At 36.4% G+C, this 13,234-nt stretch overlaps 1 protein-coding gene across 1 annotated transcript; it reads left to right on the top strand.

The window, feature by feature from the left end:
• The first annotated feature begins 5,216 nt into the window (after positions 1–5,216).
• Positions 5,217–6,257, top strand: LOC118282040 (uncharacterized). The gene is made up of 2 exons (XM_035602924.2): positions 5,217–5,488; positions 5,964–6,257. The coding sequence occupies exons 1-2, from the start codon at positions 5,254–5,256 to the stop codon at positions 6,218–6,220; spliced, it is 492 nt and encodes a 163-aa protein (XP_035458817.2). The 5' UTR covers positions 5,217–5,253; the 3' UTR covers positions 6,221–6,257.
• The last annotated feature ends 6,977 nt before the right edge of the window (positions 6,258–13,234 follow it).

Below are 13,234 nucleotides of genomic sequence, written 5' to 3'. Positions count from 1 at the left end.
GATATGCGCACAAACGCCTACATGACATACATAAGCATATCCGTACTTATCAGGGGCTACGCGTGCCCCGCCTACGTACTACTTCTACTTCTTTTTCTCTGTTCTGTGCGGATGATAATGTCTTGAGAAGACCAAAGAATTTAATAAAGAAAAAGATGGTTACATATCTTTAGAATAACTGAACCAGTTTCTAAACTATGATTTGAAGTAGTCATTGCAAGTGAAAATTCTGAATACGGCTAGAAATTTGATGCTAAGGCGAAAAAAAAAATGTTAGGGTAAACGTCCACATTGCGTCTTTTGATGGCCATGCATGTATCTTTCACAAACGTTAAGTGGCTTACAAATAACAAGCAAAAAGTGAAAAAAGTCGTTTTAGAAGAATGCATGTATTTGTCAATTGACCCAATCGGCGACAAACCTTATAGTATAAGCGCTGGCAACGTTTTTGAGAGAGCATTTCAAGAAGGCCAGTTTTTAGATATATTATGTCTCTCAGTCTCCCAGACATCATACGGGCTATCTGGCACCTGGTAGTCGTTGCGTTCATCAGTGCGCATCGCATTTGTACAGGTAAAATTTCAATTTTTCAAACCATTTTAAGAAGTTATTTTTTATTATTATTATTTTTATTGAACTTATAGTAACATGATTCTCTTATTGCCAGGCATTTCATGTTGTTTAAGGTCTGCCAGGCGCCAATTTTGAATTAAAAAAAAATTTTTTTCAAATCATTTTAGTATGGCTGAAATTTTAGTATGATGTTATTTAAGTAAGAAAAGACCCAAAATTAATTTGCCAAGCAGTTATTCGGTTGTTAACCTTCAGCCAGACCGATCTAAAACTGAAAAATGATGTAGTATCATTTCGCTTGGTCTAGAAATATTTGTCGAACGAATTACAGAGAAAAGGATTAAACAACCGGCCAAGTGCGAGTCGGACTCGCCCATGAAGGGTTCCGTAGCAGCAAGTAGACGACAAAATAAAAAAGTTATAAAATAACTTGGTTTTACATAGTGTTTTTATGAACGACAAAGTTATATTTGTGGTTTTGGAAAATGTTTTATTTCTTAAAAACTAATAATGATATCTCGTTCAAACCAATTTTAGTTGAAACATTTTATTGAAATGTATACTTCCACTTTGGAAGCGTCTAACTTTCAAACGATTGATTTTGACGAAAAATGGCTTTAGGAACCTTGTCATGTCTTTTTTAAAGACCTATCAATAGACACCCATCACGGATATGTTAGCTGAAAAACAAAATTGGCGCCTGGCAGACCTTAAACAACATGAAAAATGTCTGGCAATAAGGGATTCATGTTACTATAAGTTCAATAAAAATAATAATAATAAAAAATAACTTCTTAAAATGGTTTGAAAAATTGAAATTTTACCTGTACAAATGCGATGCGCACTGATGAACGCAACGACTACCAGGTGCCAGATAGCCCGTATGATGTCTGGGAGACTGAGAGACATAATATATCTAAAAACTGGCCTTCTTGAAATGCTTGTTTTTTCGACGTTGCTAGCTCTCGTACCATTATTGTTAGTGTTATTACATTCCAAATTCTAAGTTAAGTTATAGTCTGTAAGATTTATATTATTGTGTAAAATAATTTTATTTCAAAAATATTATTTTTATAAAACATTTTTTTTTTCAAAATTACACTACAGCATTTGCCCTGTTTGTAAAACATTTAATTTGTCTTTATTGTTTTTTATCTATACGAAATGTAATAAATTGTCAAACTGCTTGCAACTGTTTACTGTATTTATACTGAAAGTGAACTATTTTTGTAAATTGTATTATTTTAAAATTTTATTAAAATAAAATTAAGTAACTGAAAATGTCATCGTTTAATTTCTTTAGTAATCCAAAACTTATACATATATTGGGTTTATCTTATATATTTTCTTTCAGCAGTCTTGTGATTTGATAAATAACTGCAATACTTTGCAAAACGGGCTGAAACAAATGGAAAACAAAATTATTAGTCATCTGTATAGCACAAACCAGTGCTGGGTATTTTCTGTGCCCAGCTCATACTGAGGTAGCAACCCTTTGGCAATGGGCATGTTGCCACCTTGTTTTTATTATTAATCTTTTTATATATTATTTTCTTTTATATTATATAGACTGCCTCGTTGGTCGAGTGGTCGCAAGTGCGACTTCCGAACAAGGGGTCTCGGGTTCGATTCCCGGGTCGGGCAAAGTATTACTGGGCTTTTTTCGGATTTTCGAAAATTTCTCAGTAGTAGCACGGAGTCTGGAATTGTGTCCAGAATATGGCAATAGGCTCACCCCCTATTACATGGGACTTTAACACAAAATGGTGAAAAGTGGGTGTACATTGTATAGCGGCATTACATGCCGTAATGTGCACCTCTGCCTACCCCTTCGGGGATAAAAGGCGTGAAGTTGTGTGTGTGTGTCTTTTATATTATATCCAGTAGTATATTTTTCTTGTTCTTATTTTACTAGTATTATTAAAGTGCGGATGTATATATTCTTTAGATAATGTAAAGATTTAAATATTTTTTTCCATTGCGACTGATTATATAGTCTCAAATAGCTCAAATGATACTTGTATAAAGTACAAAGAGTAGTACATATAATACTTTATACCAGGAACACGGTTAAAGCTACTGGCAGGTACTAGTTTGTGATGTTTAAATACTCAAACACTTACTTCGATTCTTTTTCTTCTTTGCGTGCATTGATACTGAATGCACCGTCTCCAAATGTTCCACCTTCAACTACACCGGCGCTAATACTGCCGTGAGAGGCAGTTGCTGTTCCATAGTTGGCTAAAACAATAAACAATAATTATAATAATATCCCCAATTTCCAATCCAAAAAAAGCAGAAAACCCACCAAGTCTTGTAACTCCATTGGTATTGCGGCTGTTCATGAACGGTTTCGAATGCTTACCATCAGGTAATTCGTCTAAACATTATTAATATCACACTGGATTATAAACAGAAGCTAATATTGAGAGAGAAGTCCCGAATGATTTGTAATTAATATATTATGTAAATTTTTTACGGGATAAGCCGGTAAATTGAAAACGGATCACCTAACAATAAGTAATTGCACTAACGTCCGTGCCTTTGTTTTTACATTACATACATACATTATACGCTACATAATTTTTGTAGTCCATAATAATTATGAAATACAGTATGTTAACTAACAGAGGGCGTTCCTTTAAACTCGTTCATCTATATCATTAATAGATTAAAATAAAAATATCAGCATAGAAAAATAAGCAATTAATTGCAACGTTGCCTTCCTTCAACTACGCGTGCACAGAGTGTTTCTTTTACGTAAAATTTTTGGTGAATATTTTAATATTAAAAAAAAATAAATTGTTTTGTTTTTTTAATGGCAATTTTTTTTAGCATGTATGGATGCTAAACTATTCTAGGTTAACAGGAACGCCCTCTGTTAGTTAACATACTGTATACAGATCTTCAAATAAGACAGCATTGGCAATCAACTCAACAACCGCACTTAATATCACTCAGGCAGTCTTAAAAATAATGCACTCGAAAGGAACCTAAATATTATGTTCAAGACGTGTTATTGTTACCAAAAAATGAACAGGTTTTTCTTGTCTATAATAATTACCTCAAAACCTGTATTCTACAGATCATTTAATTGTATCCATACAAATGTATTATGTACAAGGAAAATATAAAGAATTTTATTCCGCATGACTGGACCCAAAAATGTTATTTAACATGATTTAAAATAATAACGACTCAGATGAGCTAAGTGAAATGATGAGAATGAGGGTTTAAATTAGTTTTAATTTATTTTCCATTTTTATAGATAACAGAAAGTAGAATTGTATAGTAAAAAGAAATGCGATTTGTAATTACAGACCTCATGGTACTTATAATATAACGTTGTTGCAACACTGTCTGTCATTATAATCAACAACGAAACGAGAAACAGTATTTATTTTTGACTTTATGTGTAGGTATATGCTTTTATTTCTATAACGACTTAATATTAATAATGTACTAAACATACCAATAATTTTCCTATCACCATTTGTACAGAGTCACATAAAAAAATAATAGAAACTGGTATCTGTGATAGGTAATACCTAAGATGCAGATCACCAAGCAACCCTCTGGGGACACAACGACTCAAAATCTCGTTGCAAAAATACATAATTGATTTTAATCGTACTAAAAACTCAAAATAATAATCATTAAGTTAAATTCAATTCAAATTAGAAATCAAAGAATATTATCACAAAATTTCGCTTTAAAAAATATACTCTAAAATAAAAACAAAAACAAACCTGGGGCAGCAAATGTATGAGCAACAAGCGTTAAGATTAGGAATGCCACAAAACCAGCCATCGTGCTCAAATAATCTCACAATACTAAAACTTTATAATATTTACTGCAAGGTCACTTTAAAAGGTCATAAGATGAATACACAAAATGTTAATTTCGATCGCCAATCGATCAAATCGTGTTATATTTTTTGTATTTTGTGTGTATGTCACTGAACTCCTAAACGGCTGGGCTGATTTTGATGGTTTTTTTACGATAAGTCATTACTTAGATATTAAAAAATTATAAAATACTTTTATGTAATCTTTTGTATGTAGTTTGATTTCTAATTAAATCATTCTAAAAATATCTTATTTAGTCGCATCTATTTTTGGGCAAATGAAATAGTTTTAAATTTCTGTTTTTACACTTTTAAAAAGATACATCAATATGATTGTAATAACTAATTTGAGACATCCCGGTTTACTCACGAATATTAATGTAAGAGAAAAGCTCTACTAGTTTCGAGTTTCTCTTCATAATGAGCAGCGTGCGCAGAAGCGGAGATATTTTTACTTAATTTAGATAAATTAATAATAAAAATTTTTTTTTCTTATATTTTATTACTCACATTATTTAGAGACGTTGTAAATAATTACACCATTTTACACACCAAAGTAAAAATTTACCCTTTTCCTCTCATTATATGCGGATGTAAAATCCAAACAATTTTTGCACAGAAAACGTCACATCACTCAAGTAACAATGTAATTGTATCAATGGACTAAATTCCTCCATAATTATTGTTCCGTTACTTTATCTGTTATCGAAACATGACCAGCATATTTCCTTGTCAATGAATAGTACGCATTTGATAGTATAAACAAAAAAACTAAAACATTGACTGGTCTATAAAATAACGTAGAAAAGGTCACTCTAGAGTAGTACCTTAAAATGACTCGTTCAGTTGTCAATAGAGTTTGTTTTAGCATAATTATTTGTTTTTTGATAATGGAAGGTGTCATTACACGTACATATACAAATTTTAAGGTTCGTGATAAAGAGAGGTCGTCGCCCTCAAGATGGCTGACAGAAAAGGCATTGGACGTGTGGTATGGAAACAAAACCATGGTAGACATTTTATTTGGAGGATTGTCCGATGCGATTGAAAGGATTGCAGCAAGGCCCGGTAAGTCGTTTTATTTATTTTGTAGTATTACTGTACATTGTAATTACGAAGGTCGATCACTCACCATAATTCTGCACCAAAACCTAAGTTCTTACTATAGATTACTTACCATAATTCCTGGCGCAAATACTTGACTTGTCATGGTGTTTATGGTTTTATGAGGACGTGGTTTAAATGCTATTATACGTCAATATTTACCAATGTGACATTTTACGAGTTATTATGTAGTTTTCTAAGATTATTTAGACACCACTGAGAAACAGATGAAGAAAAATATCGTGATTAATAATTAAAGTTTGAAATCGCCAACCAGCATTGAGCTGCGTGGTGAATAATGCTCAGACCTTCTCAGTGCGAAGAGGCCTTTGGTTAGCAATGACGACTTTTAAGTCGTTGATGTGATACAAATACAAATGCATTATGATTTTAAGTTAGGATATTTATGACAAATAATCATGTCATGTTTTTATTCTAGGTCGCTCAGCAGACAGGGTTATACCACATTACCTGAAACTTATATTGCATAAACCAGAAAATGAAAGTGAAATTACAACCAAAAGAACTATACAGGAGCCTATACCTCCATACATTCAAGACAGAATGCAAATAATTTCCAGAGTCGACATTAATTTTATAAGCGAAGATAATGAAACAATCCACACTATTCAACTAAGACCACAACCAGACAAAAAGTTTGAGCGTCTAAAAGCACTTGCAAAGAAAACAGTATGATTTTATTTTTTAAATGGACATAATAGAATACGATGTTACATAAAATTTCTTTTTATTTCTAATTTTCATATTCTATCCCAATAATGGAGAAAATGTTATTGACACACACACATAAGACACAGAGGTGCACACTACGACGCATAATGCCGCTATACAATGTAAAACACCCACTTTTCACCATTATTCCCATTAGTCCCATGTAATAGGGGCTGATCCTATTGCCATATCCTAAACACAATTCCAGACTCCGTGCTACAACCGAGAAATTTTCAAAAATCCGAAAAAAGCCCAGTGATACTTTGCCCGACCCGGGAATCGAACCCGAGACCCCTTGCTAAAATGTATTGAAAAAAAATATTATTGAAAAATGTTATTGAGTCTGACCATTATGAGGCTATTAATTAAAAGATTTACTCACAAAACCCCAATCGGACTCAAAGAGTTATTAAAAAAAGGTACTTACTTTATTCCCTAAAGTCTAAAGGTCATATTTCAAACCTATCTAGAACCAGGGTCTCTTTTGTAGTGAGCACAAGAGAACACACGCAAACCAACTTTACCTCGCATATTTTTTCTACCGCGAACATCAAAGCGACTCTCAAACCTTTAATTAAGGGAGTCTCGAAGCCATTTTTATTTTAGAACCTTCAAAGGGATTATATTTCTGAAGACAGAATTTTCGAAAATAATGGTGTATTGGAAGCCAACCTTCCCTTTTTTGGCAACTAATAAATAATTTGGACCTCATAGCCTGGGGTAGGAATAAGTAGAGGCGTTGACTTTGATGTGGAAAATGGCACTTGATGTGCACATTGTAAAACCACGTGATTAGATGGCAGTTATGGAAGACTGGGGGAGACAGGAAGGCATAGAATGAATTTTAAATCACGTTAGATTTTGCTGCAAAATTGCTTGGCCTTAATAACCATCGACGCTTCTGAAGTGTTCCTTTAAAACCTATAAGATAAGAAGCGCTATAAAATTTAATAAAAGTTGTGTTTAAATTAATAGATAACCGTTTTAACAGTTTTTCTTTCTTTTCTTTTTTAAATATGTTGCCCCACACTAGTATTTTCTCCTGTGTCGTGGGTGCGTTTACAAACTTACAAGTTCACATACACATCACACCCAAACCCGAAACAACAATTTGTGGATCACACAAAGAGTTGCTCTGTGCGGGAATCGAACCTGCTACACGTCGCGTGGCAGCCAGTTGTCCAGCCACCGCGCCAACCGTGCAGTCAATAGTTGATACATACATACATAACCTCATGCCTATCTCCCTTGGGCAGATAGGCAGATATTATGGAACAACAATTTGTAATCACACCATACATAGGCTAGCAATTTCAAAGTAATAGTAAAGCAAAAAATGAATTCAGACTCAAAGATGAAAGCAGAAAATTTAAAGTAACTAATCGAATTACACGAATATTTCACTATAACTCACATCGTGGGAAAATGTAAACTTATACTGGACATGAGATACAAAATTTGTTTTGCTACTGAGAATTAGAAAATTGGTCTTTTGCTCGATCCGGGAATTGAACAAAAGGTTAATTATGAGTACACAGAAGTCATAATGATGGACACTAAGAAATCATTATAGACTTCAATGAAAGCCAAAGAAACGTAAACATTTTTTTCAATAGGCTGCGGTAGTCGAATGCCGGCTTCTGCTCAATGTGTGGTAATATCGATTCATACTGTGAATAAGTGTTTTTGACTACTGATAGGTGTACCGAGTCGTTTTAATTTTAAGTGTTACTATTATGTGAATGAAAGTGATTTTAGACGAAACTACACTGTAGATGAAATGTTTGTATATAGAAAATAAAATAAAAATCTTTTATTATACAATTACAATTTCATGATTAAGTCATTCAAATCTATCTGCTTCATTAATATTATAATCATGTGTCTTGAAGTCATGCTTTTGCATGAATGGGCCAGCTTGACTTGCGTAAAACAACGCGTTTGTTGTGTGTAAGTGAGGATACCGAAGACCCAGTTACCCCCCTTCCCAATCTTCTCAATCCCCGATTCCCTATCAACCCTTACAAAAATTCCTAATCCCCAAAAGGCCGGCAGCGCGCGGGCGACGGCGATTACTTACCATCAAGTGATCCGTCTGTTCGTTTACCGGTTTATACCATAAACAAGAACTTACTAAAAGTGCACATACCCGATCATACACAACTTTATACCCTTCAAAGGTACTCGAAACTACACCAACTTGAATTCTTACAGTAAAAAACTGTGTCACAGGAATATTCCTGTAACGTTTAGCCAAAAGCATCTGACCACATGTAAGTCACTCGATATCATCCCGGACACCACAAATTCCGTGGTCCCGTGACTTAAAAAGCATTCCAGTGTTTGGTCTGGTACAGCGGTTGGATATTCTTAACAAATAATTCGAGGGAATATTTTTAAACGTGATATGCTGCCACTGAGTACAAGATGCCTTTTAAAGTATTTTAAACGGTTTGCGTCTTTGTTATGCATTTTATTCTAGAAGTTTAAGAGTGGAAGAGAGTCATGCTTCGGCACGAAAGGGCCGGCTCGACCGGCGTGATACCACGGCCTGACAGAAAACCGACGTGACACAACTTATGCTTTGTGTTTCGTTATTTGAGTGACGTTATATTTAAGCATTTGTAACAATTGCATGAGTGAAAGTAAAAAAAATTCGTCTTAATAAGTAAAAATATTTAGCAAATATAATGTAAAACTCAACGCAAAATAACTCAAAACTGCACCTTAAATCAAAAACAAAAAATTTCCGCTGCGCTTCATTCATTAACTCATTCCTGGGATGTCTCGACAATTAGCAGGAATTCTACCTCTTATTACGCACAGATTTAAGGTCTGAAGGCTTTTATTTCGCTGCAGTATTATCAACTAGGTGCCTCTGCTAAGTAGGTACTAATTACACCCCTCGTTTTGAGTAGGCTCCATCTGAACACTAGACTGTAGTGCTGGTAGAATATGTAGGATGCATGACAGAGCACTGTCAGTTGCGTCGACTTTTTAAAGAAGGATTTTTTGTTTTTTTTTTTTCGCAAAATGATACTAATACTGATAGACCTTCTAGAGTAATGGACGCCAAGAGTTTTGATGAATATGAATAGAGATTTTTGGGTGGTAAGCAGAAACATTGATCACTTTACAACTCATTTTAATAACTTTCTTTGATTTGGCTCCTGCGTTTTGTATGCCACTTAAGCCAAATACATAATTATTTATCACGCCTGAAACCAATCTTTTGGTTTATTGAAAATCATGACACCAAAGTTGATCAAAATTCTACTTAACGACTGCGCACAATGCAATTTCCATTTCATTTTTTTTTGAAGAATAAATTATAAAGAGCTTTAGTAAAACCATTACATTTGCAACACAAATTTTACGCGAAATAATTCAGAACTTGTCGCTTTTCGTTTTTGCATTCACATTTTATTTTTTTGGTTTTAATGGGATTTTTCGTGCAAAAAGAGTGTTCTTAATGAGCTCACTTGAAAACAAAACTCCAGGTACACGGAAAATTTTGGTTGACAGACATTGTCTTTGATATCTGAAGCGTTTGTTACGAATGCTGTGGTTTTGTATTGCCGGCTTTTTTGATGATTATTTTTCTACTGTTTGTTTTACGTTTGTGCTCCTTGTGTAATGAAAGCGTGTAATGAAAGTGTATTGTTGTTGAGTATGTTTCACAACAACTTTCGACGTTGTCAGGTCTTTGAGCTGCCGAATAATCTTAATTATTTTTAAGGTAACTTTTATTGACTAAGAAGCAAACTGGTGTCAACTAGTGGTGTATATTAAGTTAAATTTTTAATAAAAATACTATAGGTATTCAAACAAAACAAATGTAGGAAAGAGGGTGGATTTTGACTCATATTGCAAAACCTGACAAACGGTTAAGAGAAACGTTGTGAGGAAACCTGGACTTATAATTTCTTGTTATAAGTTTAAAATCATCATCCCGTCTTAACCTAGCGTGGTGATAAATTCTCAAACTTTCTCCGTGAGAGAAGAGGCCTTTGGTCAGCAGTGGTCACTTAAATTTTATGATGTGATGTGAATGCATGACGTGTGAGACCACTTATCAACAGTCAAAGTTTAAAATGATTGCATGTTACAATATTACGTTACTAAATAAAGTAATAAATAATGCACTACACAATTTGCACTACAGAACTACAGTTCAACACGTACATTTTCCTAGACATTACATTGAAAACCAGAACTGACATCGACAAAATTAGGGATACAATAAAAAGACCTCAAAGCGTACGATTATTTTCTAGGTGGTGCACAATAAACGTTCTTATTCTGAAGGCCATAAAGGGCAGTGTAAGGGAATCAGTGTCAGTTCAGGAGAATGCAATAGCTTCCTTTTATTTTAGTGTTATTGCGGTATCATTCGAGCTTGGACCACCTGCGCTTGATACAACTTTTTGTAACATACAGATATGTATTGCTTCAAGCTATATTCATATATTGTTGTTCAATTGAAATGAGTTTCTAGGATTTTTACAATGCCTTTTTTATGTTTAAAATGTAGTAGTTAAATAGTTGATACTTGAACCCTGTGCATTGATACCAACTGACTTGATGCTTAATGTGTCATTACGTATGTTGCCATACCCTAACCGGGTTACATGTTGAAACTAATCTGCTCCAAATAAATGATTTGAGTTAAAACTTTGTCTTGAACGTGTGATCATCGCGAAAAGTGAAGGAAATCATCGTGAGGAAACCTGGGCTTATAATTTCTAATTATAAGTTTGAAATCGCCAACCAGCATTGAGCAAGCGTTGTGATTAATGATTAAACGATTTGAGTTAAAACTTTGTCTTGAACGTGTGATCATCGCGAACGGTGAACGAAAACATCGTGAGGAAACCTGGGCTTATAATTTCTAATTATAAGTTTGAAATCGCCAACCAGCATTGAGCAAGCGTTGTGATTAATGCTCAAACCTTCTCCGTGTGTGATCATCGTAATCGTCAAGCCAATTCCAACCATTGCTAATCACGTATCGTCATTCAACTTCCTCAGACTTCAGAGGGCTTAGTACGAGTTTGTTTTGCTTATAACGAGATCGAAACGAGTATGCGTACGGCGCTCTGATTGGTTGGTTCTTTCGCACCGGCCAATCAGAGCTTGAAACGCGCTCTGGTTTCGTTTTCGTTCAACGTAAAGCCAACTCGTACTAAGGGTACTGATCCATTGAACTCTGAGTTTTTCTAATAGCTCTGCACAATATCAGGTCGTATGTTTTAGTAACAAAGCCAGCTCAGTCCGTTCGTTCTACTACTGGTATGTCCCACGCACCACGGGATGTAAACCAAGGATTGTTCTAGCTTCATCTACTGCAGCTTTGTATTGCTTCACTTCAGATAAATTCTACTGTTTATTGTTAACTGAATTTTATATTTGAGAGTTGTTTGGGAGTTTGTATACAACACAGTATATAGGTAGTTAAAATTATTATTGCACTTCTTTTATAACACACATGATAGGGTTTATACTTGCCTATCTCTAGAATATATTGATGGTAATCTAGAGGTTGCAAATAAATATTAGTATTAGCAGCTCGGAGATTTCAAATGTCCGCTAATCATGTATGTTAGTGCGAGTTCAAAACCTACCAATGGCAAGTACGTTTTTTTCCGAGTTATATAATATTTTCTAAGATTATTTAGACATATCGACAAACGGTGAAGGAAAATCGGAATCATCGTGAGGAAACCTTTTTTTTTTTTTTTTTTTTTCAGGGGGAAAATCATCCAATGACTTCTCTCGCCAGGGCAAAGTCGAGAGAGTGTCAACTCTTACTGACTAAAAACCACCCCGTTCCTACTCCTGCTTGTCGAGCCGGAGCCCCGGTAAACCCGCTAGGTTGTCCAGCAGCTCCGGATTAGCATCAGCCCTACTGGGCCCCATCTGTGGTGGTCTGATGGCTCTTTGACAACGCAACGCGCCGCACGCACGGGTTTAACCTCGCCGTCCGCAGACTTACGGTGGCCGGAGATCGTCACGCGATCCCCGACGCCCGGAGTGTCTTTCGCGACGGCTGAGGCGTGAGGAGGTTCGTTCCCTTACGCGTCCCGCCTTCTAGTTAACATGACTGCTTCGCAGAAGAAAGAGACGGCATCCCAGTCCCCCTCGCTCCGCACCATGGCCTGAACCAAAGCCGGACGCGAGAGGTCGCCGTCGCCGATCACTTCCCTGAGGGCACGGCGGTGTTCAGCCCACGCAGGGCAGACCGCAACCGTGTGTTCCACCGTGTCCTCCGGGCGGTCTTCGCAGTGATGACACCCGGGCGTAATCTAAAAAGGAACCTACCGAAACTCCCATGTCCGGTAAGCACCTGCGTCAGGCGGTAGGTGAGGACGCCATGGCGCCTCTCTAGCCACTCCTCAAAGAGGGGACTTACCGCTGCAATGACAGCGAGCCCAGCCCTCGGTTGCGACAGTCGTTGCTGCCAATCCGCCATGAGATCGCGCCGGAGCTCGTCCCGCCACGCACTAATCTGGCGCGGCAGCGGAGTTTCGCCCCGGCGACGCGCGTCGGCGCGCAGACTATAGACTCGCGCGAGCACTGCCTCCAAATCCCATGCCGCCGCATCAAGTTTGGCGCCCACACTGCGGTAGAGGGCCATGGACCGCACGATCCCCGCATACAACCTCCGGCAGGAGGCCTTCCCCCGAGGTTGGGCAGGAGCCGCTTAAGCGCAGGACCTCGGACTTGTGGAGCGCCACCTCGAGTCCCAATCGTAAGGAAACCTGGACTTATAAATTTTAATTATAGGTAAGTTTGAAATCGCCAACCCGCATTGAGCAAACGTGGTGATTAATGCCCAAAAGATTTCCGTACGAGAAGAGGACTTGGGTCAGTACTGGCCACTCATAGTCTGTTGATGTGTTAAGGTTGTAGAACAAATCATGCACCGGTACACTATGTAATATATAATTTAATACCTTCAAAGTCTACATAATGATG

This window comes from Spodoptera frugiperda, chromosome 27 (assembly GCF_023101765.2).
Source record: "Spodoptera frugiperda isolate SF20-4 chromosome 27, AGI-APGP_CSIRO_Sfru_2.0, whole genome shotgun sequence".
NCBI classification, from domain to species: Eukaryota; Metazoa; Arthropoda; class Insecta; order Lepidoptera; family Noctuidae; genus Spodoptera; species Spodoptera frugiperda.
The sequence above is the reverse complement of the archived record's forward strand: the minus strand, read 5'-3'. Positions and strand labels throughout refer to the sequence as shown.